This window comes from Erythrolamprus reginae, chromosome 5, assembly GCF_031021105.1.
Source record: "Erythrolamprus reginae isolate rEryReg1 chromosome 5, rEryReg1.hap1, whole genome shotgun sequence".
NCBI lineage: Eukaryota > Metazoa > Chordata > Lepidosauria > Squamata > Dipsadidae > Erythrolamprus > Erythrolamprus reginae.
This window is the reverse complement of record NC_091954.1, coordinates 73,268,824-73,291,739: the sequence shown is the minus strand read 5'-3', so window position 1 is coordinate 73,291,739 and position 22,916 is coordinate 73,268,824. Positions and strand designations below refer to the sequence as shown.

Sequence of the window (22,916 nt, the reverse complement as noted above, 5' to 3'; positions counted from 1 at the left end):
AGAACCGGTGAAGAAAAAAAAGGCAGGGGGCAAAGCATAATTAATTAATTTAATTTAATTATTTGTCAAACAGGTATAGGATAGTAGTATATATAAACATATAGTAATGATAAAAGAAGACACTGGACAGTAGTATTGGTGAGCTTATGCACGCGCCTTACAGACCTCTTAGAAAAGGGGAGAGGTCAAATGTAGACAATCTAAGGTTGAAGATTTTGGGGTCTGGGGAAGAAACAACAGAGTCAGGTAGTGAATTCCAGGCGTTGAATCAAGTCTGCAATCAAGTCATATTTTCTGCAGTCAAGTTTGCTCCAAATGTAGTTTGAATCTATTACCGTGGAATTTGAAAAGTGACGGGGGGGTGGGGCAATCCCGTTTCCTAAGAGTTCGGCATTGGAAACCAACATTAGAAACCAACAAGGGGCGTGTATAAGTGCACCTTCGTGCCTACCGGTACCTGTCCTAATGTCTTTTTATCTTCTATTTCTACTTTATACTTATGTTAAACATACTACATACTATATTTGTATGGCAAACAAACAAATAAATAAATAAAATAAGGAAGCCCAGATTTAAAACGCTTTATATGTTTCTTAACCTTAACAGTTTGAAGATGTATGGACTTCAGCTCCCAGAATTCCCCAGACAGCAAAGCTTGCTGGGGAATTCTGGGAGTTGAAGTCCACACATCTTCAAACTGCCAAGATTGAGAAACACTGTCAGAACTAAAAGGACGGTCGAACTCCTCGTTGAAACCTACCCAGGCGTGACATCACCAGGGCGCTTCTCGCCACGGCGCTTTTCCCCGCGTCCCGATTTGTTGACGTCCCGCCCTTTCATTGGCCCAACCTAACCCCGGGTGGCGGGTGAAGTGTGCGATCGGGATTGGCCGGCGGCAAATGACGGCTCGCCTGCTCTGCCGGCCTCTGATTGGCCGCGTGGCTGTACCGGAGGGGTTCTCTTTCGTGCTTATGGTTACCGGTGCGTGAGGGCAGGTAGGGGCCGGGAGCTGCTTCGACTTAGACCCCCGCCATGTCCCCCCGCTCCCTCGGTGGCCTCCTTCTCCTGCTGCTGTGCCTGCTTGGGGACGCCATCGCCGGGTAAGTGCAAGGGAAGGCAGAAGCGGCCGGAAGGAATGCCCCGGGCTGAGGTTTGCAAGTGGCCCCCGCGGAAGGGTGGAGCCCCCACTTCCTTTCTTCCCCTTTCGCTATTCTGAAAGGCCTGCCGAACCCATCCAGCCCTCCTCCAATCTTCCTCTCCCACCACTCCGTCACTTACCCTGTATGTGGACTGCTCCCTGTCCCACTGCTTCCTGGCTGTTTCTTCCTAGGGAGAGTTGTACCTGGTTGATTGATTGATTGATTGATGTGATTTGAATTGAATTGATTTGATTTCTATGCTGCCCTTCTCCTGAGACTCAGGGCGGCCTACAACATGTTAGAAACGTGTGATGGGCTGCTTCCCCCCGGGTGGGGTGGGAGCAGTGGAGGCAGTAGGTTTATGCACTATTTATTTATTTTTATTTATTATTTATTTATTGGACTTGTATGCCGCCCCTCTCCATGGACTCGAGGCGGCTCACAACATATTTTAAAAAACCAATATACAGTAACACATCTGAAATCCAATTAATACTATATAAATAACTAATCTAAAACCAATCTACCCCTTGGGTACCATTTGTTAGGGGGTCAAGGGAAAAGGAGGGTTTTGCCTTCTCTTTCTGCTCGAGATCCCCATGTACAATAGGTCGGCCACTGTGTGACACAGAATACTGGCCCTGACTGGTCACTGGGATGGATGAGGCAGAACACGGCTCTGTAAGTAATCTGGCCCCATGCCATGTAGGGATTTATAGGTCATAACCAACACTTTGAATTGTGTTCTTTATTATTGCGTTTTCCTTCTTCACCCCCATTGCGGATGGCCAGGTAATTGTTCTATTTCCTTGCGCCTTCATAGGTCGATGAAATATGTGTCCAGTGTTTTAAAACACTGAAGAGGGGTCAGGGAGAGAGAATGAGTTGTAGTAGATAGACATGGAGTGTTAGGAATATGGTAGTCCTCGAGTTACGACCACAAGGGAGCCCACACCATGTATGCTGCTAAGTGAAATGCTAGTTAAGTGAGTTTGCCTCGCTTTTCTTGCCACTGTCATTAAGTGAAATCATTTGCATTTATCAAGTTAGTAACAGTGTTGTTAAGTGAAGCTGGCTTTCCCATTGACTTTGCTTGTCAGAGGGTCGCGAAAGCAGATCCCCTGACCCTGAGACACAGCAACCACCATAAATGTGAGTCGGTGGTCAAGCATCCGTAATGTAAATTACATGACCATGGGGATACTATGATGGTCATAAGTGTGGAAAATAGTCATAAGTCACTTTTTTCAGTACCATGGTAATTTTGAACACTCAGTAAATGAACTGTTATAAATTGTGGACTGCCTGTATAGCCACTCAGGTTCAGATCCCTGCCTCAGTCATGACACTCACTTTAGACCTGTTACTTCTTTATTTCTTTTCAGTGGCTTGAATTCACTTTGACCTGTCCTCTACTGAAATCAGCTGTTTAAATTTGCTAAGGTCTTGCTTATTGACTTTCTCAGCTAGGGTCCAATTATGAAATGTTTCCTCAAGAAACCTTAGCTGCCATCTACTTTTGATATAATTTTATAGCAACTGGCATACAATATAAGTTATTAAATAACTGAGATTATTATTTCCTTTATAAATTATCAATATGATTTTAAATTTTATTTTATTGCATTTAGTTTTTAAAAATATAATCCTTTTATGTTTTCTATTTTATTGAAAAGCAGGATTTTTTTCTACTCAGCGCTTAAAATGCAATTATATACAATACTTAGAGTTTTATTCCTGCTTCTGCCAGTAAATTCAAGGGCATAGGCAGCTTTAAATGTACAGATAAAGAATGGAATTTTTTCTGACCTTTTTAATCTTATGCCAAGGTTCCCTGGCCTAGAGCTTTCTGGCTGTATAAGGATTATGTGTTTTTTTTTCCCTTTGGTCCATTAAATTTGGAGGCATTCTAGTTCCAAAACTGCTTTGGACTGCTTATGTTGCAGCTGGATTAGTTCAGCAGTTTTGGGAAAGAAGACCACAAAGAGATAGAGCAACGCAGATTTATTTATGCATGCAGGTTCAGAGCATTCATATGACAAAGTCTGAACCCTGGGTAGTGCCCGAGGTGAGATTCTTATACCTTACATAACGCTTGGATGACCAAGGCGTGTCATTCAACTGCCAATAAGAACTTACAGATAACATTATGTCCTTATACAGGAAAAGGAGAAGTTAACAAGTACAAATCACATAAACAGGAAAATGTAGGTTCAATCAGGCAACTTATAACCGTATCTTATACCATCTGGTATTTTCTGTCTTGTGACACTGTTCCTTGCGTGTTTCAGAAAGCAAAGGGGATTCTAGAGGTTAGCGAGGTATAAAAAGGAGAAGTTAGTTGAAAGGTCTTAAAATGTTGAAATAATGATGAATGTGAAGAAATTATTATTATTATTATTATTATTAATAATAATATATTACTATTATTATTATTATTATTATTATTATTATTATTTAGATTTCTATGCCGCCCTTCTCCAAAAATTAATGTGTATCTTCCTCACAGTTTAAAAACAACAAAAAACATATCCCATATACCCAGCCCTTTTCCCAAAAATCTCCACCAACAAGATTCACAAATGCCCTATCCTAAGGGGTGGGAGCACAGTCGGCGTTTTTAAATGTTTTTAAAATATTATTACAGTGGAAGCAACACAGATCTTTGGGGGCTATCATTCCAGATGGCAGCCACTACAACAGAGAGAACCGTACTTTCTGAATTCTATGTTATAGCTGTCTGGAGCACATTAATTCTGACCCATGTTAGTGGACAGGCAGAAATTGTTGGAGATAAACGGTTCTCAAATAATCTGGTCCTATGCCATGAAGGGCTGTATATGTGATAATCAGACGTTTACCAGTAACCAGTGTAGTTTGCAGATGTCAGACCTACCAAAGGACATTGAATGTTGTGTGTTCTGCACTAGCTGTTGTTTTATACTTTAAATGCTCTTCAAAGGAAGTCCTAGGTAAACAGCATTGCAGTAATCCAACCATGGAGTGATTAGGGCGTAAGTGATTGTTTGAAGTGTCATTAGATCCAGGAGTGAACACATGGGACTACCTGTATTTGCTACGTAATCCTAACCATGATAATTGACTAGTGAATATATTTAAGACTATAGCTTTAAGATCAAAGGTTAGCAAAAAAGCTGGTGCAACTATCGTTAGAATACAAGGCTTGTAGAAATTTCTCTGTACTTTGCTATTCTTGTTAATATCAGCTTATGACAAAGAAGAATATATTTTTTTCTCCCACTATTTTTTAAGTTGAGGCTCATAAGAGGCAATAACCTCCTATTGTTTTTCAGGAGAGATTTCTATAAGATTTTGGGTGTTCCTCGCAGTGCATCTGTTAAAGATATTAAAAAGGCCTACCGAAAACTAGCCCTCCAGCTTCACCCAGACAGAAATCCTGATGATCCACGTGCACAGGAAAAATTTCAAGATCTTGGAGCTGCCTATGAGGTAGGTGTATTTGAGAGAAGTCTGTGGTCAACATATGCATCCTGTGATTCCTGGAGTGTTCTCTTCAACGGAATTTTAGTAGAATGGATACTAACTGGAAAATAGCAATATGTTTGTGACATTAATGAGACTTTTGTTCCTGAAAACTTACCTTCATTTTCTTTAGACTGATTTAATTGAGTACTTGAAAATTATATGTGGAAAGTGGTTGGGGTTTTTTGTGAATAAGCAATAAAGGATTTTTATTTCCATTCGGTGTTTAAGTGGAGCAGATGAAAAATGTCAAAACATGGATGTTCATGCTGCCCTATTAAGTGATGTCGAATAGAATAGAATAAAAGAATAGAATAGAATAGAATTTTTTATTGGCCAAGTGTGATTGGACACACAAGGAATTTGTCTTGGTGCATATGCTTTCAATGTCCAAAAAAAAAGGTTCGTCAAGAATCTTAAGATACAACACTTAATGATAGTCTGGTACAAATAAGCAATCAAATCATAGAAACCAGTCAATCTAAATTGTAAGAATACAAGCAACAAAGTTACAGTCAGTCATTTGTGGGGGGAGATAGGGGATGGGTACGATGAGAAGATTAATAGTAGTGCAGACTTAGTAAATAGTTTGACAGTGTTGAGACAATTATTTGTTTAGCAGAGCGATGGAGTTTGTGGAAAAAAACTGTTCTTGTGTCTAGTTGTTCTGGTGTGCAGTGCTCTGTAGCATCGTTTTGAGGGTAGGAGTTGAAGCAGTTTGTGTACAGGATTTGAGATGTTTGTAAATATTTTCACAGCCTCTTTTTGAATTGTGCACTATACAGGTCCCCAATGGAAGGCAGGTTGGTAGCAATTTTTTTCCCTACAGTTCTAATTATCCTCTGAAGTCCGTGTCTGTCTTGTTGGGTTGCAGAACCAAACCAGACAGTTATACAGGTGCAGATGACAGACTCAATGATTCCTCTGTAGAACTCTGTAGAACTGTCGGACGTCTTTGTGAGGTCAAAGCTCCGCCCATGGAATTGCCTATTGGGATTCCCCACCTCCTTTCTAGCCTCCAGGTCGGCCAAAAACACCGCCACCGATCGTAAAAACGGCACTCCGCCGAGCCCTGCCGCCCGGCTGTAACCTTCTGAAACAGCCGGGCGCTTCTCAGCGGCCTCCAGAACCCGAACCCGAACTTCCGGGTTCGGCGTTCGGGAGAAAACCGAGAAGCCCCCCCCCCCCCCCCCGGCTGTTTCAGAAGGTAACAGCTGGGCGGTGGCGCTTCTCGGCAGCCACCCGAACCCGAAAAGTTCGGGTTCGGGAGAACGCTGAGAAGCCCCCCGGCTGTTTTAAAAGGTGACAGCCGGGCAACGGCGCCCAGCGGAGCGCCATTTTGCGATTATTTTTTTCTTTTTGCACGGATTGATCGCTTTTACATTGTTTCCCATGGAAAACAATGTTTCGTCTTACAAACTTTTCGCCTTACGAACCTACTTCCGGAACCAATTAGGTTCGTAAGACGAGGTATTACTGTATCTGAAATCCTGGTACAGTAATACCTCATGATACGAACTTAATTGGTGCAAGGAGGAGGTTCGTAAGACGAAAGGTTCGTAAGACGAAACATTGTTTCCCATAGGAAACAATGTAAAGTCAATTAATCCGTGCAACCAAAAAAAAACCCCGCAAAAAAAACGGCTTTCCGGCTGTTTTAAAAGGTGACAGCCGGCCTGGGGGGCTTCCCAGCACCCCCCCGAACCCAGGTTCGGGGTTTGGGGGGGTGTTGGCAAGCCCCCCAGGCCGGCTGCGACCTTTTAAAACACCCGCGCTGCTTCGCAGCTGTCTCCTGAAGCCGAACGCTAAAGCCGAACGTCCGCGTTCGGCTTCGGGAGACAGCTGCAAAGCGGCGCGGGTGTTTTAAAAGGTCGCAGCCGGCCTGGGGGGCTTGCCAGCACCCCCCCGAACCCCGAACTTTTGCCGAACTTCTGGGTTCGGGGGGTGCTGGCAAGCCCCCCAGGCCGGCTGCGACCTTTTAAAACACCCGCGCCGCTTCGCAGCTGTCTCCTGAAGCCAAACGCTAAAGCCGAACTTCCGCGTTCGGCTTCGGGAGACAGCTGCGAAGCGGCGCGGGTGTTTTAAAAGGTCGCAGCCGGCCTGGGGGGCTTCCCAGCAACCTCCCGAACCGAACCCGGGGTTCAGCAAAATTTTGCCTCTTCTTACGAACTTTGTTCGAGTTACGAACCGGCGTTCGGGAGGCTTCTGGGAAGCCCCGCCGCCCGGCGGTTACCTTTTAAAACAGCCGCGCGGCTTCCCAGCAGTCTCCGAACGCAGGTTTGTAACTCAAAAAAAGTTCGTAAGAAGAGGCAAAATTTTTCTGAACCCCGGGTTCGTATCACGAGTTGTTCATAAGACGAGGGGTTCGTATCTTGAGGTACCACTGTATATGCATGCTATTGTCATCATTTCCTCCTTTAGGCAGGATTCAATAAACATAAGGCAGACATTGTGAAAATCAGAATTGCATCTGTTTAAAAGGAAGAGTTCATCCATCTTGTTAGCAAGTGAATGTAAATTGGTAAGAAAAATTAAAGTTGTTGTTGGTGCCATCTTGGAGAATAAAACTATGTGTTAGAATGTGGCATTGGCATTTAATATGCTGTTGCTTAAAAATACTTTCATAAACTTGATTAATGGCAAGATGGCTATGTACAGTGGGGAGCAAGCAAAGATTTCTGCTTAATTTGTCAAATTTGGAAAGCCATGGAACTCTTCCTTTAGTTTAAAGGATGTGACATATTCTTGCATTGTTTTGGGACATGCTACTCCAAACTTATGTATGACAATAGGCTTTAGTAATAAGATTTGCTCTTCCTGTATGTAGTTTCCTTACACACACACCAGGATGGAAAACTGAATAGCTAACATAATGTAATAGAAAATAAAATAAACAGATGAAGCTGTTATCCCTCATTCTTCTTCCTCATTTCTGTCAATTTCTTCTAAAACTTTTTCCTTGAAATAGAATAGAAGTGTCCTTTTGATAGTTAAGTACTTAAAGGAATTAGTTGCTCTTGTATAATCAGTCCTGTAAAATGTCTTATGACAACATGGATTAACAATTCTGAGCAAGCTTCAGTATAATGTAAGCAATTATATGCTATAGTTTGGTAAGAAAGATCATCCCAAAATAACCAGTTTTGGAGATTGCAAGCTAATTTTATCTAGGTGATCATTGGTTATGTAAAGATAAAACAATACAGTTCTGTGCACTGTTTTTTTTACAAAAATAAGTATCACTAAATTAAATTAGACATATTTTTTATGACAGACAATTAGGCAGCAGTTGCTAATGCACAAATTCTGGATGAGGGGAACACCACAAATTGCTTCCAGATTGAAAGATTGAAGATTAAATTCCAGAAAAACATTACAGTGTTCCTGGAATTGCCAGTTCTGTGAGGCTTGGAGGAAAAACAGTTGATATTGTATCCCCATAATCCCTATGTACTACAGTCACATGGTCTCAAAAATTATTCTATTTAGAAACTTTGGTGATCTTAATGCTTTGTTTCTGCTAACCTTATATTTGCTTTTCAGCACATATAACACTTTTGCTGAGGACATCTTTTAGACAGAATGAAACATGCTCCTATTTGTTGTTATACTATTTAAATATAGAAGTAAATTTATAGATGTAGATTATATCTAATTAGGAAAAGATTTAGTGTGTACAAATTGAATGTTTTAGTTAGTTCTGTTTAGTTCTTTTTCTTTAGACCAGAACTGCCCAACTCACGAGGGGAAAATGCCAGATTGATAACTTTTAAATTAAAATAATTATGGGCCACAAAGGAGTAACTGGCAAACTGATTAGTTGTTCAGTGGCTAGTAGCATAGTGGCAGGATGGAGTTGGCCATATCCTATGAGGCCTGGAGGCATTGGCGACACTCAATAGTGTGCCTTTTGAAGCAGAAATGGCTGTAAAGTCAAGACAGCAATATTTCACCAATATTCCTGGTGGCAGCAATATTTGGTGGCATTGGATTGGTTGTTTTTTTCACCAAAACCCTATAAGTCATATGATGATTCGGCCATTCAAATGTGTCTTAATAATTTTCCAGGAGATAATTTTCGGAATTAGAACCCATTTGAGAATTTTGGGTGTGATTTGTCCATTTTTGTGCATTGTGGCAGTTTTCTGGTAGATAATTTTCTGAATAGGAAGCCATTTGTGGAATTCTGGATGTGACACATAGATGAGGGAGGGAAACAAACTGCTTTCAGTTTAAAATATTTCTTTCTGGAAAATATCAGACAACCACAAAACTATCAGATCTGTATGGCATGGAATCAAAATGATAGTTTGTCCATTTTCCTGTTTAGAATAGCTTAAACCTATTATGTTAATAAATGCAATTCATGTCTCCTGCAGGTATTGTCAGATGAGGAAAAACGAAAGCAGTATGATGCCTATGGTGAAGAAGGGTTGAAAGAGGGACATCAAAGTTCTCATGGAGATATTTTTTCACAGTAAGTGTGCTTTGCTCTACCCCATTTTTTTGCATGATATAGTGTTATCTTACAGTATAGCACAATTACATCTTTATTCATTAATTTCAGTCATGTTAGTGTTTTGATTTGTTCAGCAAGAGCAGAACTCAATGAAGCATCTAAAACTAGTTTTAAACAATATGAAAGATGGCAAGGAGACTTGCTATTGGTAAATGCCAGCAGAGCAATAACAACTTAAGTGTTATGAACAACTTTCTAAGTCATTCATTGATACAAATGAATGACTTAGAAAGTTGTTCATAACACTTAAGTTGTGAACTTATAATGATGGCCCCATGCAAACCTCTGGAGAAGTTCTATATGTGTTTGGAGTGGGAGTTATATCATGTCAAGTTTTGCTTAGGATTCAGCAAAGATCAAGACCATCTGAGAAGAGATTGTCTCTATTCGGAATTAAACATACTATATTCTCAATGCTGGTTACTCCATGGATTTGGAAACTGTCATAAGTAGGAGCTCCAGCCTGACATGCAGGCATTCACATTTTGCAAGACAAAAAACAGGGCTGCTGGTCATAGCTCTGACCAGCAGCATTCATTGCTGTCCAACATATTGTTTAAAACCCAGAGTGTCCTGCACACATTTCTGAGAACACAAATCAGGTTTCATTAATACATGCCAGGTCTGCCTGTTCAGTTAACACCAAGCCATGGATGAACCCTCACCAGGAATTGCTGTCTTGCAACAGAGACAATAACAGTCACATTCCATGTTGTTTTGTTTAGTTGAATTTACTCTGCCTTAAATCTGAATGTGAATGCTCAATTCCATTTAACATTTGGAAAACCTACATTACTAAGGGCAGAAACTTAATAAGTCAGTGGATTTGTGTGAAAGCATAGTTATGAGTTGATTTCAAACAGGTTATAGGCCTGGCAACATAGAATATTAGAGTTAGTGTATTGATTAGGAAGTGTAGGGCACTTTTATCTACCATGCTCTTCTGCAGGTAGTCCTCAACTTGCAAAGTTATAAGAGACCTATCTTGGGACTATTTACAACCCAGATTTAAAGTTTTGACGGTCCCAACCTTCCCTAATCACATCACTCACATTCAGATGCTTAGCAACACAGCCATATTTATGGCATTTGCACTATTCCAGAATCCATTTTATGACAGTTTTGCGGAAAATCAGCATTTCTGACTCTTGGCAAAACCATGGACCAGTGGTTTGCTTAATGATGGTGGTGTTAGCTTAATGATTATGTTTTTTGCTTAATAAGGGTCATAAAATTGAGTCAGTCAAATGACCCACACTTTTATGATCACCATGACTTACAACCATAATGGGCAAGCTCCATTATGGTCATTAGTCCAAGACTGCCTATACTTTTTCCTCTAAAAGAAAAGATCTGTTTTTATAGGAAGCTGATGGCTGTTTTGCCCAGTAAATTCCATTTTTACAACTAATGATAAATGTACCGTACTCTTATATGGCTTCCTTCTCCATAGCTAGATAATAATTTCACGAATGTTTCTCTAGAACCCTAAACAACAATATCAAGTAAGGGGGTTGTGAAAATAGAGTTGCATCTTAGCTAAAAATTCCCTGAGTTGCTATAGAGTGTAAGGAAGATGGCCTTGATGTAGATATGCAAGCTCTGCTGCCAAGACAAGAAATAAAATATATTTTAAGTCCAGCATTAAAACCAGATAAAATTTGAAAGTGGCAGAGACAGACACCTCCCTAATTCACTAAATTGAATTATGGCCAGTCTCCAGTAACAAAGGTAAAGTCTTTGGCCCGTCTCAATAAAAGAGCATAGGAGACTTGCAAAAGTGATGTCATCCCCACCAGGTGGGCCAGATCAACTCCACAGGAAGTCTAAAACTACTTTTATTGAGATTGGCTATAATGTTTGTTTGTTTGTTTGTTTGTTTGTTTGTTTGTTTGTTTGTTTGTTAGATAGATAGATAGATAGATAGATAGATAGATAGATAGATAGATAGATAGATAGATAGATAGATGAATAGATAAATGAATAAATAAATAAATTTGTATGCCGCCCCTCCCTGTAGACTCGGGGCGGCTCACAGCAGTGATAGTAATAGAAAAACAATATACAATACAAATCTAATAATTAAAACTAAAAACCCATAATTTAAAAAACATGCACACAACATACCATACATAAACAATATAGGCCTGGGGAGCAAACTCTTGCAAGTCTGATTCCGTTGTACTTCCTTCTCATAATTCAGTAATTCTCTATCAGTTTCCTTATTTCCCATACTGGTCGTTGCCTTAGTAATTCTTACCTGTTCTCCTATAAGTTTAATAGAAAGGAAGCTAAATAAATCAATATTCATGTCTTTTCAGTTTCTTTGGAGATTTTGGTTTCATGTTTGGAGGCAATCCTCGTCAGCAAGACAGGAACATTCCAAGGGGAAGCGACATTATTGTGGATCTAGAAGTTACGCTGGAAGAAGTGTACTCGGGAAATTTTGTGGAAGTAAGCTACGCAATTTGCTTAATTGACCTCCCTTGCTTATATAAATATGTTTTTCAGGCTTCATTATTTGAAATAGTTTGCTCTCAGTGAATGAATATGAGGGAACACCAAAAATATCCTTTGGACCACCTATGCACTCCCTGTGGAATTGCAGTGCATGGTGAATGTTAGTAAAAAATGTTCAGTTTTGCTTCAGTACTACCTGCTTGTGAAAGAAACAGTAGGAGAACAATTCATCAGTGGCCTTATTTACATTTACACAACAGAACCGTGTAAGACGCCTTAAACAAGATCTAAGTATTGCCCACAAGATCATATGCTGCAACGTCCTGCCTGTCGGCGACTACTTCAGCTTCAACCACAACAACACAAGAGCACACAACAGATTTAAACTTAATATATTTTACTATGAGTAGCTCCTCTATAACCTTCATCATGTATTTTACTATGTGTATATAGATATATACCCACTAAAACCCTCATGGTGAATTGGACAAAATAAATAAATAATAAATAAATAATAATAAAACTTTTTTCCAAAGACATTTTGCCTTTGATGACAAACATCCTCCCAAAAGTGATGAGAGGAACCAAGATAAAAACTAAATTTTATTTATGTTTATATGCGTATTTAATTATATTTAAAATTTAGTATAATCGAGATGATTAGCTAGAAGTGCAGGAATTTAGCTTGGATTTGAAGTGTCCCCTATAGCTTTTACTTTCACATTTATTTATTTATTTATTATTTGGATTTGTATGCCGCCCCTCTCCGAAGACTCGGGGCGGCATTTGCCCTTTTTGAGGCACAGGGGAGGAGAATATCACTAGCTCTATTGAAGTACTTGTGAAAAGGAAACTGGGTGAGTCTTCAAACATGGTCAAAGGATTCTTAATTCTATTGTGTGCTAAGATTATAAACCTCTTTACTGGTATTTATTCTATTACGTAAGTTATTTAATAAATTATTATTTGTTAATGAGTTATTAATTTTACATAAGGGAAAGATCAACTAAATGCTAACTGAAAATCCAGGGCATAGTTTGTGATTGTTTATAATATATTAAGTTTATGTATGTTTCAAAGTCTAAATAGCAGGTGTATTGTAAATGAGATTTTGTCTGCTTTATTCAATTGCAAGGCCTAAAGTGTTGCATAATGCAAAGTTTGTATCCAACAACATCATTCTTCACCTGTTTGCAGGTTATTAGAAACAAGCCAGTTGCAAGGCAAGCACCAGGGAAACGAAAATGCAATTGCCGGCAAGAGATGAGGACAACCCAGTTAGGCCCAGGACGTTTCCAGATGACACAGGAAGTTGTCTGTGATGAGTGTCCCAATGTCAAGTGAGTTTATTCATTCGAATTCTATGCCACCCAACCCCGTAGATCCTGCGGCTATTTCTTGCTTGAGTAATTGACTATCACATAATGGTTAAAAATAGCAGAGGGAGAATGATTCCATTTCCAGTGTGAGCCACAAGGTGGCATAGTTTGTTTGTTTGTTTGTTTGTTTGTTTGTTTGTTTACTTACTTACTTACTTACTTACTTACTTACTTACTTACTTATTAGATTTGTATGCCGCCCCTCTCCGTTGACTCGGGGCGGCTCACAACAACAATAAAACAATGTATAACAAATCTAATAATTTAAAATCACTAAAAAACCCTTATTAAAAGCAAAAAAAAAAACATACACACAAACATACCAGGCATAAACTGTATAGACCCGGGGGTATGTCTCAATTCCCCCATGCCTGACAGCAGAGGTGGGTTTTAAGACGTTTACAAAAGGCAAGGAGGGTGGGGGCAATTCTAATCTCCGGGGGGAGCTGGTTCCAGGGGGTCAGGGCCACCACAGAGAAGGCTCTTCCCCTGGGTCCCGCCAAACGACATTGTTTAGTCGATGGGACCCGGAGAAGGCCAACTCTGTGGGACCTAACCAGTTGCTGGGATTCGTGCGGCAGAAGGCGGTCACGGAGATATTCTGTAGTGTATTGTTGATTAACTATATCAATGAATGAGTTAGAAAGTTGTTCATATCACTTAAGTTGTGATCTTATAATGATGGCCCCATGCAAACCTCTGAAGAAGTTGTATATGTGTTTGGAGTGGGAGTTATATCATGTCAAGTTTTGCCTAGGATTCACCAAAGATCAAGGCCATCAGAGAAGAGATTATCTCTATTCTGAATTAAACATACTATACTGTATTCTCAATGCTGATTACTCCATGGACTTGGAAACTCTGTCATAAGGAGGCGCTCCAGCCTGACATACAGAGGGAGAATGATTCCATTTCCAGTGTGAGCCACAAGGTGGCATAGTATATTGTTGATTTCTTTTATGCCTTGAAAAGAGAAAAGAGAAACTTCTTCCTGAAAATCTTCAGGGTGACTGAACGGCGCCCATACGATTGGCCTGTCTATCCTTGGTAGATTTATTCTACCAAATAAAAGTTGCAATGCAGTGCTTCGAATTCAAAGGATGGGGAGAAGGGGGTTATTTAGAGGGAAGATGGTAGCACCTGCTCACAAGTCTTTAAATCAAATGTATCTTTTACTAAGGAGTGCACTGCAGTGTAAAAGACACTATGCTACCGTGTTTCCCCGATAGTAAGGCAGTGTCTTACTATCTTTTTACCCCCAAAAGCCCCACTGTGTCTTACTTTGGGGGTATGTCTTACATTGTCCCGGGCACCGGGGCCGGCTCGTCTTCGGGCGCGGGGAGCTGCCGGAAAGGAGGCGGGCAACGACCTCGAGGTTCGGCGGGTTGCGGGGAGCATCCCCTCGCCGCTCCCGGCAATGTTTCTCGGCAGGGGAGGCCAACTCCGCGGCGACACGGACGCTCGGCTGGCTGGCTAAAGGCAGGTCAAGGGGTGGATGGGCAGTCAAAAAGGGTGAGCGGCCGCCGCTGTGCCCTCCTTCGCCCGCCTCCTTTCCGGCAGTTCCCTGCGCGCCCCTCGCCTTCGCTCGCCGCGGCGCCACCGCCTCTTCCCCTGCCGAGGCTCAGCTGCAAGCGGCTCCGAGGCGAGCGGAAAGGAGGCGGGCGAAGGAGGGCGCAGCTCCGGCCGCTCGCCTCGGAGCCGAGCGGCCTCGCTGGCCGCTTGCAGCTGAGCCTCGGCAGGGGAAGAGGCGGTGGCGCCACTGCGAGCGAAGGCGAGGGGCGCGCAGGGAGCTGCCGGAAAGGAGGCTGGTGAAGGAGGGCGCAGCTCCGGCCGCTCGCCTCGGAGCCGCTCGGCCTCGCTGGCCGCTTGCAGCTGAGCCTTGGCAGGGGAAGCGGCCAGCGAGGCCGATCGGCTCCGAGGCGAGCGGCCGGAGCTGCGCCCTCCTTCACCAGCCTCCTTTCCGGCAGCTCCCTGCGCGCCCCTTGCCTTCGCTCGCCGCGGCGCCACCGCCTCTTCCCCTGCCGAGGCTCAGCTGCAAGCGGCCAGCGAGGCCGCTCGGCTCCGAGGCGAGCGGAAAGGAGGCGGGCGAAGGAGGGCGCAGCTCCGGCCGCTCGCCTCGGAGCCGATCGGCCTCGCTGGCCGCTTGCAGCTGAGCCTCGGCAGGGGAAGAGGCGGTGGCGCCGCGGCGAGCGAAGGCGAGGGGCGCGCGGGGAGCTTGGAAGTAATGTCATCGCCCCCCCCCCGCAATACCGTTTATACCGTGTTTCCCCGAAAGTAAGACATATGTCTTACTTTCGGGGTATGGCTTATATAAGCCGACCCCCCTGAAACCCCCCATATGTCTTACAATCGGGGGGGTCTTACTATCGGGGAAACACGGTAGTGATGGTGAACCTTTTTTTCCTTGGGTGCCGAAAGAGCCTGCATATGTGCTATCATGCTTGCGCAAGTGCCCACACCCATAATTCAATGCCTGGAGAGGGCAAAGACAGCTTCCCCCACCACTCTGGAGGCTAGAAACAGCCTGTTTTCTAACTTCTGGTGGGTCCAGTAGGCTTGTGTTTCACCCTTCCCAAGCTCCAAAATCTTCCCTGGAGCTGGGCAAGGGTAAAAATGCCCTCTCCCATCCACCACCACCACCCCCGTGGGGAATTTTTGAATGGAACAATTTTATTACAGTAATACCTCGTCTTGCGAACCTAATTGGTTCCCAGGGGAGGTTCGTAAGACAAAAAGTTTGTAAGGCGAAACATTGTTTCCCATAGGAAACAATGTAAAATGAATTAATGTGTGCAACGAAAAAAAAAAGCAAAAAAATACCGCCGCCCGGCTGTTTCAATTGAAATAGCCGGGAGCTTCTCAGCATTCTCCCAATGCCGAACCCGGAAGTTCAGCAAAAGTTCGGGTTCGGGTGGCTGCCAAGAAGCCCCACCGCCCGGCTGTCACCTTTTGAAACAGCCAGGGGGCTTCTCGGCGGCCTCCCAAACGTCTTTTGGCGTTCAGGTTCAGGAGGACGCTGGGAAGCCCCCTGGCTGTTTCAAAAAGCGACAGCCGGGCGGCGGGGGCGGGTTCGTAAGACGGAAAACGTTCGTAAGAAGAGGCAAAAAATATCCGAACCCCAGGTTCGTATCTCGGGTTGTTCATATGGCGAGGGGTTCGTATCACGAGGTACCACTGTACTTCCTTTATTGCTATGGTTTGTTTTATGGTTGTGATGTTCTTAGATGCCTGATTGTTTAATTTGAAATACATGACAAAAATGTGTAAGTAAATTCATGTTCACTTATAAAATGATCCACATCTTAAAATTTTTGCAAGAGGTATGTAAACTTATGAGGGGTTTGTGCATTGCAAAGGGCATGTAAATCTAGGCCCACAACTGTAAGTATGGGTAGACTTAAACTAACATTTGTAAAATAAATAAAAAATACAACCTTATTGAAACTTAAAATAATGCATTGTTAAAGGGAAATCTCCACTTTCGTATAAATATGTTTATTGTTTAACTGTTTGATATTTTCCTGTTTCTCAGACTTGTGAATGAAGAACGAACGTTAGAGGTGGAGATAGAACCTGGCGTTAGGGATGGGATGGAATATCCCTTTATAGGGGAAGGTACGTGTTTCAATTTTTATTCTTTAACTTTTATTCTTTAACTAAAGAACAACAAAGATGATTAAGGGACTGGAGGCTAAAACATATGAAGAATGGTTTCAGGAACTGTGTATGTCTAGTTTAATGAAAAGAAGGACTAGTGGAGAAATGTCTCAGGGGCTGCCACAAAGAAGAGAGAGTCAACCTATTCTCCAAAGCACCTGAGGGTAGAACAAGAAGCAATGGGTGAAAACTAAACAAGGAGAGAAGCAACTTAGAACTAAGGAGAAATTTCCTGAACAATTAATAAGTGAAACAGCTTGCCTTCAGAAGTTGTAAATGCTCCAACACTGGAAGTTTTCAAAAACGTCTGAAGTAGTGATGGGTTTCCTGCCTAAGAAAGGGGATTTGTCTAGAAGACCTCCAAGGTCTTCACATTCAGTCTAACAAGTTGTAATATTTTTAGACTTTTGCCTTAATAATGTATACTTTTTTTATTTAATTACCGTATTTTTATAAAATGCAGTTTCCCAGTCCCATTAAAGTGGGTGAAAATTTTAGTGCATCTTATAGATCAAATACAGGCCTGTTTTTGGCCTCCCAAACCTTCCATGCATCCTGTTTTCACCCTCCCTGGCCACCAGAAGCGCTCTGCAGTGCTCCACACATCCCATTTTTGTCAAAAGCGGCCCCTATTTGGGCTCCCAAACACTCCGTGCATCACATTTTCACCCACCCCAGCCCCCAGAAGCACTTTGCTATGTTCTGCGCATCCCATTTTTGCCCCAAACAGGCCTGGTTTTAGCCTGAAAAGTGCTTCTGGGGACTGGGGAGGGCAAAAACAGGATGCGCAGAGGCCAAAAACTATTTTTCTTTTGTTTCGTTTTCCTCCTCTAAATCTAGTTGTCTCTTATAGTCCGAAAAATACACTATACATATTGATTGTCATCAACTTACAAGGACAGAGTTTGCAGAGAAGCTCCCCTTCCTGGTAGATCATACCATTATAGAAATCTTAAAGAAATATTATTTTCACCATAAAGAGATGGTTTAGTTGTAAAATATTTATAGAATATTTATAGAAACATAGAAGATATAAACCTACCTAACACTTGTTCAAACTTTATCAGGAGAACCTCATGTTGATGGAGAACCAGGTGACTTGCGATTCCAAATAAAAGTTCTTAAGTAAGTTTCTCTGCTTTATGAAATAATTTACCAATTTTTTTTTATAATAACCATCAATGAACACATTTGCTTTAGTAGTACTAGCAATTAACATATTTTTTCATGAAAAATGCTCTGCACTTAAAGGCTTTGGTGGGCAGATTATTCCATTAAATCAGTGATGCTCCAACTGATAATGTAATTATCCTTTGGGGCAAGAAGTGCATAGATCATAAACCAAATTAAGTGCTTGCTTCTGGGAAACAGTAGTGGCCTGAAGCAGACTAAACCTTTCTCAACTATTACCAAAGACTAGATAAGTTCAGTTGTTTCTGTAAAAACTATCTGCACTGAATGTCTAAAGATGATTTCAGAGGAAACACACAAAGGGTTGCTGTGAAGATCTAAATGAAGTTTTTTCTATGCCATATTATGACAGATGTAGAGATATTTTACACGTGCAAACACTAATATGTAAAATTAGAATTAATATCCCCATGGTGTTAGAACAAATGCTAATTTAATTCTAATAATAACTCAAAAAATTACTTTGCATGACTATACTCAGTCAAATTTCAAAATATTAAATGGATTTCTTCAGAAAATTAATACATACTTTCCAATTTGTCACTAATTTTAAATTATAATGTTTTTTTAATTTCACACGCTGTATAAAGAGTGAGTTAGTCATGCCAGAAAAAATAAGAGATTAAAAAATATTTATATTCCATTATGTTGACTACAGGCATCCAGTCTTTGAAAGAAGAGGAGATGACTTATATACAAATGTTACCATCTCACTTGTGGAAGCTCTTGTTGGATTTGAAATGGATATTGCTCATTTAGATGGGCATAAGGTAGGTAGATGTTTACTTTGTCTGAAAACATTGCATTTTTGTATGTATCATACACATGTTGGCACTAAGATATACTACAAATAGTCCTCGGCTTACAACAGTTTGTTTAGTGAACATTCAAAATTACAACAGCATTGTAAAATGTGACTTATAACTGTTTTTCATAGTTATGACCTTTGTTGCATTTCTGTGATCACGTGATCAAAATTCAGACACCTGGCAACTGGTTCATTTTTATGACGGTTGCAGTGTCCTGAAGTCACGTGATCAGCTTTTGCAACCTTCTGACAAGCAAAGTCAATGAGTAAGCCAGATTGATTTAACAACCATCTTACTAACTTAACAACTGCAGTTATTCATTTAACAACCATGGCAACAAAGGTCATAAAATAGGGAAACACTCACTTAACAACAGAGTTCGTTTGGTTCCATTGTAGTCATAAGTCGAGGACATTACAACTATTTTTGGTAAAATACTTCCCACTTGAACATGTTAATCCTATTGAAAATACTCAACATGTTTTGTTTCTTTGTTAGGTCCATATTGCCCGAGATAAAATCACAAAGCCTGGTGCCAAGCTGTGGAAGAAAGGAGAAGGTCTTCCAAACTTTGATAACAATAACATCAAAGGCTCTCTTATCATTACTTTTGATATTGAATTTCCAAAAGAACAGTTGACTGGGGAACAGCGAGAAAGTATGTATTGTAGTATCCTAATGATAAGTCAGAAAGAACATAGACTTGCTAAATTCGTTATCTTGGTTGTTCAACATAGTACAGTGATACCTTGTCTTACAAACTTAATTGGTTCCAGGACGAGGTTCTTAAGGTGAAAAGTTTGTAAGACGAAACAATGTTTCTCATAGGAATCAATGGAAAAGCAATTAATGCATGCAAGACCAAAATTCACCACTTTTGCCAGCCGAAGCGCCCGTTTTTGTGCTGCTGGGATTCCCCTGAGGCTCCACTCCATGGGAAACCCCACCTCCGGACCTCTGTGTTTATGCGATGCTACGATTTCGCTGTGGCTCCCCTTGCTGGGAAACCCCACCTCGGGACTTCCGTTGCCAGCGAAGCGCCTGTTTTTGCGCTGCTGGGATTCCCCTGCAGCATCACAAACACACAGAAGTCCGGAGGTAGGGTTTCCCATGGAGGGGAGCTTCAGGGAAATCCCAGCAGCACAAAAACGGGTGTTCCGCTGGCAACGGAAGTCCAGAGGTGGGGCATCCCAGCGGTGGCAGTGGGTTTGTAAGGTGAAAATAGTTTGTAAGAAGAGGCAAAAAAATCTTAAACCCCAGGTTTGTATCTCGAAAAGCTTGTATGACGAGGCGTTTGTAAGATGAGGTATCACTGTAATGCTCTTCAAAAGAGCCAGAAATAACAGAAAGGGTCAGAACAAGTAATTCCATGCCAATTCACCAAAAGATGAGTCAAGAAACCAACCTACAGTACTATCACCTGCTAAACAAAAAGAAGATCAGAATAATGCTTTCCTAAAGCAAACTGTAATTTTTTAAGGAGGCATAAAATATCAGCTGCCTTCTAAATGTAATTAGATAGGGTGCTATGGCTCAACAGTTAAGATCCCGAGCATGTCAGCTGCAAAGCTGGCAGCCCATTTCAAGACCTGATCATGCACAATGGGTTGAACTCCTGTCAATTCCTGCCAACAATTCCCCAATGCCTGCCAGCCTAGCAGTTCAAAAGCATGCAAATGCAAGTAGATAACTAGGTACCACTGGGAAGGTAACAGCGTTCCATGCGCCCCATGACCAAGGAAGTGTCTTCGGGCAATGCTGGCTCCCTCGGCTAAGAAATGGAGATGAGCACCATCCTCTATGGACATGGCTGGACAGGGGAAACCTTTAACTTTAAATTCAATATGTAGCAGCAATTACTCTGACATCTTTTGGTAGGGGAAACCTTTACCTGGGGAAAAATTTCTGACATCCCTAACTGACAAGTTTCTAATTTTTAAGGAATGGAAAAAAGCACTAAAATTATGATAATCTGGTAATCATGCTAACCATGTTTTTGATGCTAACTAGTTGGGAAGATTGGAGTAGAAGCAGAAGGGACATTGTGGGGAAGTGAACATGTTGGGCTGGCTTTGTAGTTCTTAGCATAAAGAAATATTTAAAGGTTAAATATAGTCAAATACAGACATCAATAAAGCAGATTTTAATAAATTCACCAACAGCAAATAGTACTCCATATCAGAAACTAATAAGATGAGAACATTATATGAAGCTATAATGGTTACACAAAATTTAGTGGAGATCTGAAAAGTAGAAATGACACAGAAATGGAGAGACGAGATGATCACAAAGAAAAAAGTACTCTGTGATTTCCAAACACATTCCAAAACCCTACAGTTTTGGTTTAGAGATAAACAAAATAGGTTTATTTAATTATACAGCCGCATAGCAGCATATACTTTTAAAAATAGTTTATTGTAGCATATTAAGAGATCTGTGCTAGGATCTCTGATAGTACAAATTTTAGAAGATGTACTGTAAATAGCAACCAAGAAAGCATTAATTATCATAAATTTGAAATTCGTTATCATAGAATGAAATAGCTAATCTTAAAAGTAGTTGGGATCTTTTTCAGAAAGGCACCTGGCTTGTTCTCATTCTGCTTTAACTATTTGTCAAAACAATGTGATTATCTCCTTTTCAAAATCACTGAATATATTCAGGTAGTCCCTGACTTACAACAGTTCATTTAGCAACTGCCCAAAGTTAAGATGACACTGAAAAAAGTGACTTGTGACTATTTTCACACAGCCTTTGCAGCATCCTCATGGTCATGTGATCAAAATTCATATGTTTGACAATTGGTTCATATTTATGACAGTCACATAATCCTGGAGTCATGTTATCAACCTTGTGCTATCATCTGACAAGCAAAGCCAATGGGGAAACCAGATTCACTTAACAACCGTGTTACTAACATAGCAACTGCAGTGATTCACTTAACAACAGTGGCAAGGAAGATTTTCGGCTCAGTTGTGATGATCAGTCAAGCACTACCTGTTTTGAGAGTAATATGCTAGTTGAGAATTAAGAATAATGACTGTTTTTCCTCTTGTGATGGTGATTTTATTATTTTGCAGGTCTCAAACAATTGCTGAAACAAGCATCTGTTCAGAAGGTGTATAATGGACTGCAGGGCTATTGAGACTGAGACAAATGGACTTTCTTGTGGATAAACAAAATAAGTACTGTAAACTGCAGTCTTTTCTGCTGGTCATTGTAGAACAAATGCAGAGGGTGGAGTAACCTCTGACACCTCTTTTTTTTTACAATAGCAAGGATAATTCTGAGATGGATCAGAAGGCAACAGACAAAATTTGGATACAACTGGTGCTCTATTTGGAGAAATTAGGCTCCAGCAGTTGACACAGAGATCGTGTTTTTAACAGAATTAGCACACTAAAGTTCCGTTTTCAAATATATTTTGATGTTACTTTCCTTGCCACTCTTAATATGTTTTGATAATTTTTTCATGGTTCCTTTATCTTGGGTCACCTTGGTTTTGAGATATTCTGTGGCCCATCTTGGAGTTACATATATCCCTATCTTTCTTGTTCAAATTTGAGGCATGAGCAGATAATGGCTACCTCTGCAAATTGCTGGCCTCTCTTCTGATTAAACTGCCAGGTGCTTCTTGTTATTTACAATTGTAGAAGTGTTACCTTTTGCCACCATCAGAGGGGATCTTTTCAAGTTAACACTTAGAAATGTAAAATTGAGAGAAACCGGTTTAAAATGAACTGATACTTTTTTGGTAACAGTTTGTCATTACACTTAAAAGAAAATATCTATGTTGCTTTTGTTCACTTATATAGGAACTACTGGCTTTTTTAAAACAGAGCTCTATATTGATACTTCCTCTAATTTGCAGTTACAACATTTTATCTAACTAAATAAGTAAGAACACTGGATTATAGATTTTGTGGGAACCTTGGGCCAATTCATATTTTAAGTAGCACATACGTTTCCAGAAGTACAAAGTATGGACTCTGAGTGTTTTGAATTTCCCAAATATTTTCAAATTACGCATATTGCACAGTATAGGGTATTCAGTCCTATAAATATTGGCATACTTTCAGTACATACAATAAAGACACTAACTGCTCAATATGGCTATAGAACCATTGGACAAACTATGGTTGTCCACCGAAAGGCACATAGTTTCTATTTTTCCCAGTCTCTTGGCTAATAGGCATACACATAATTGTCTCATGCAAACCTTTGTGTATTTTTCAGTATCATATTTATATATCTACTG

The 22,916-nt window shown here is 40.9% G+C and overlaps 1 protein-coding gene across 1 annotated transcript; it reads left to right on the top strand.

Annotated features, from left to right (window-relative positions):
* Positions 1 to 861: 861 nt before the first annotated feature.
* On the top strand, positions 862 to 22,305 carry DNAJB11 (DnaJ heat shock protein family (Hsp40) member B11). The gene is made up of 10 exons (XM_070753142.1): positions 862 to 1,100; positions 4,454 to 4,610; positions 9,023 to 9,120; positions 11,484 to 11,616; positions 12,820 to 12,962; positions 16,534 to 16,616; positions 17,726 to 17,783; positions 18,508 to 18,619; positions 19,157 to 19,316; positions 21,739 to 22,305. Exons 1-10 carry the CDS (start codon positions 1,033 to 1,035, stop codon positions 21,801 to 21,803), a joined length of 1,077 nt encoding a protein of 358 aa, XP_070609243.1. The 5' UTR covers positions 862 to 1,032; the 3' UTR covers positions 21,804 to 22,305.
* The last annotated feature ends 611 nt before the right edge of the window (positions 22,306 to 22,916 follow it).

Bases quoted from the DNA above. Each gene is read 5' to 3' on its own strand.
- DNAJB11 (XM_070753142.1), top strand. From the start codon at position 1,033: ATGTCCCCCCGCTCCCTCGGTGGCCTCCTTCTCCTGCTGCTGTGCCTG. The intron at 4,611-9,022 runs GTAGGTGTATTT...TGTCTCCTGCAG, and splicing joins ATCTTGGAGCTGCCTATGAG to GTATTGTCAGATGAGGAAAA. The intron at 17,784-18,507 runs GTAAGTTTCTCT...TGTTGACTACAG, and splicing joins TTCCAAATAAAAGTTCTTAA to GCATCCAGTCTTTGAAAGAA.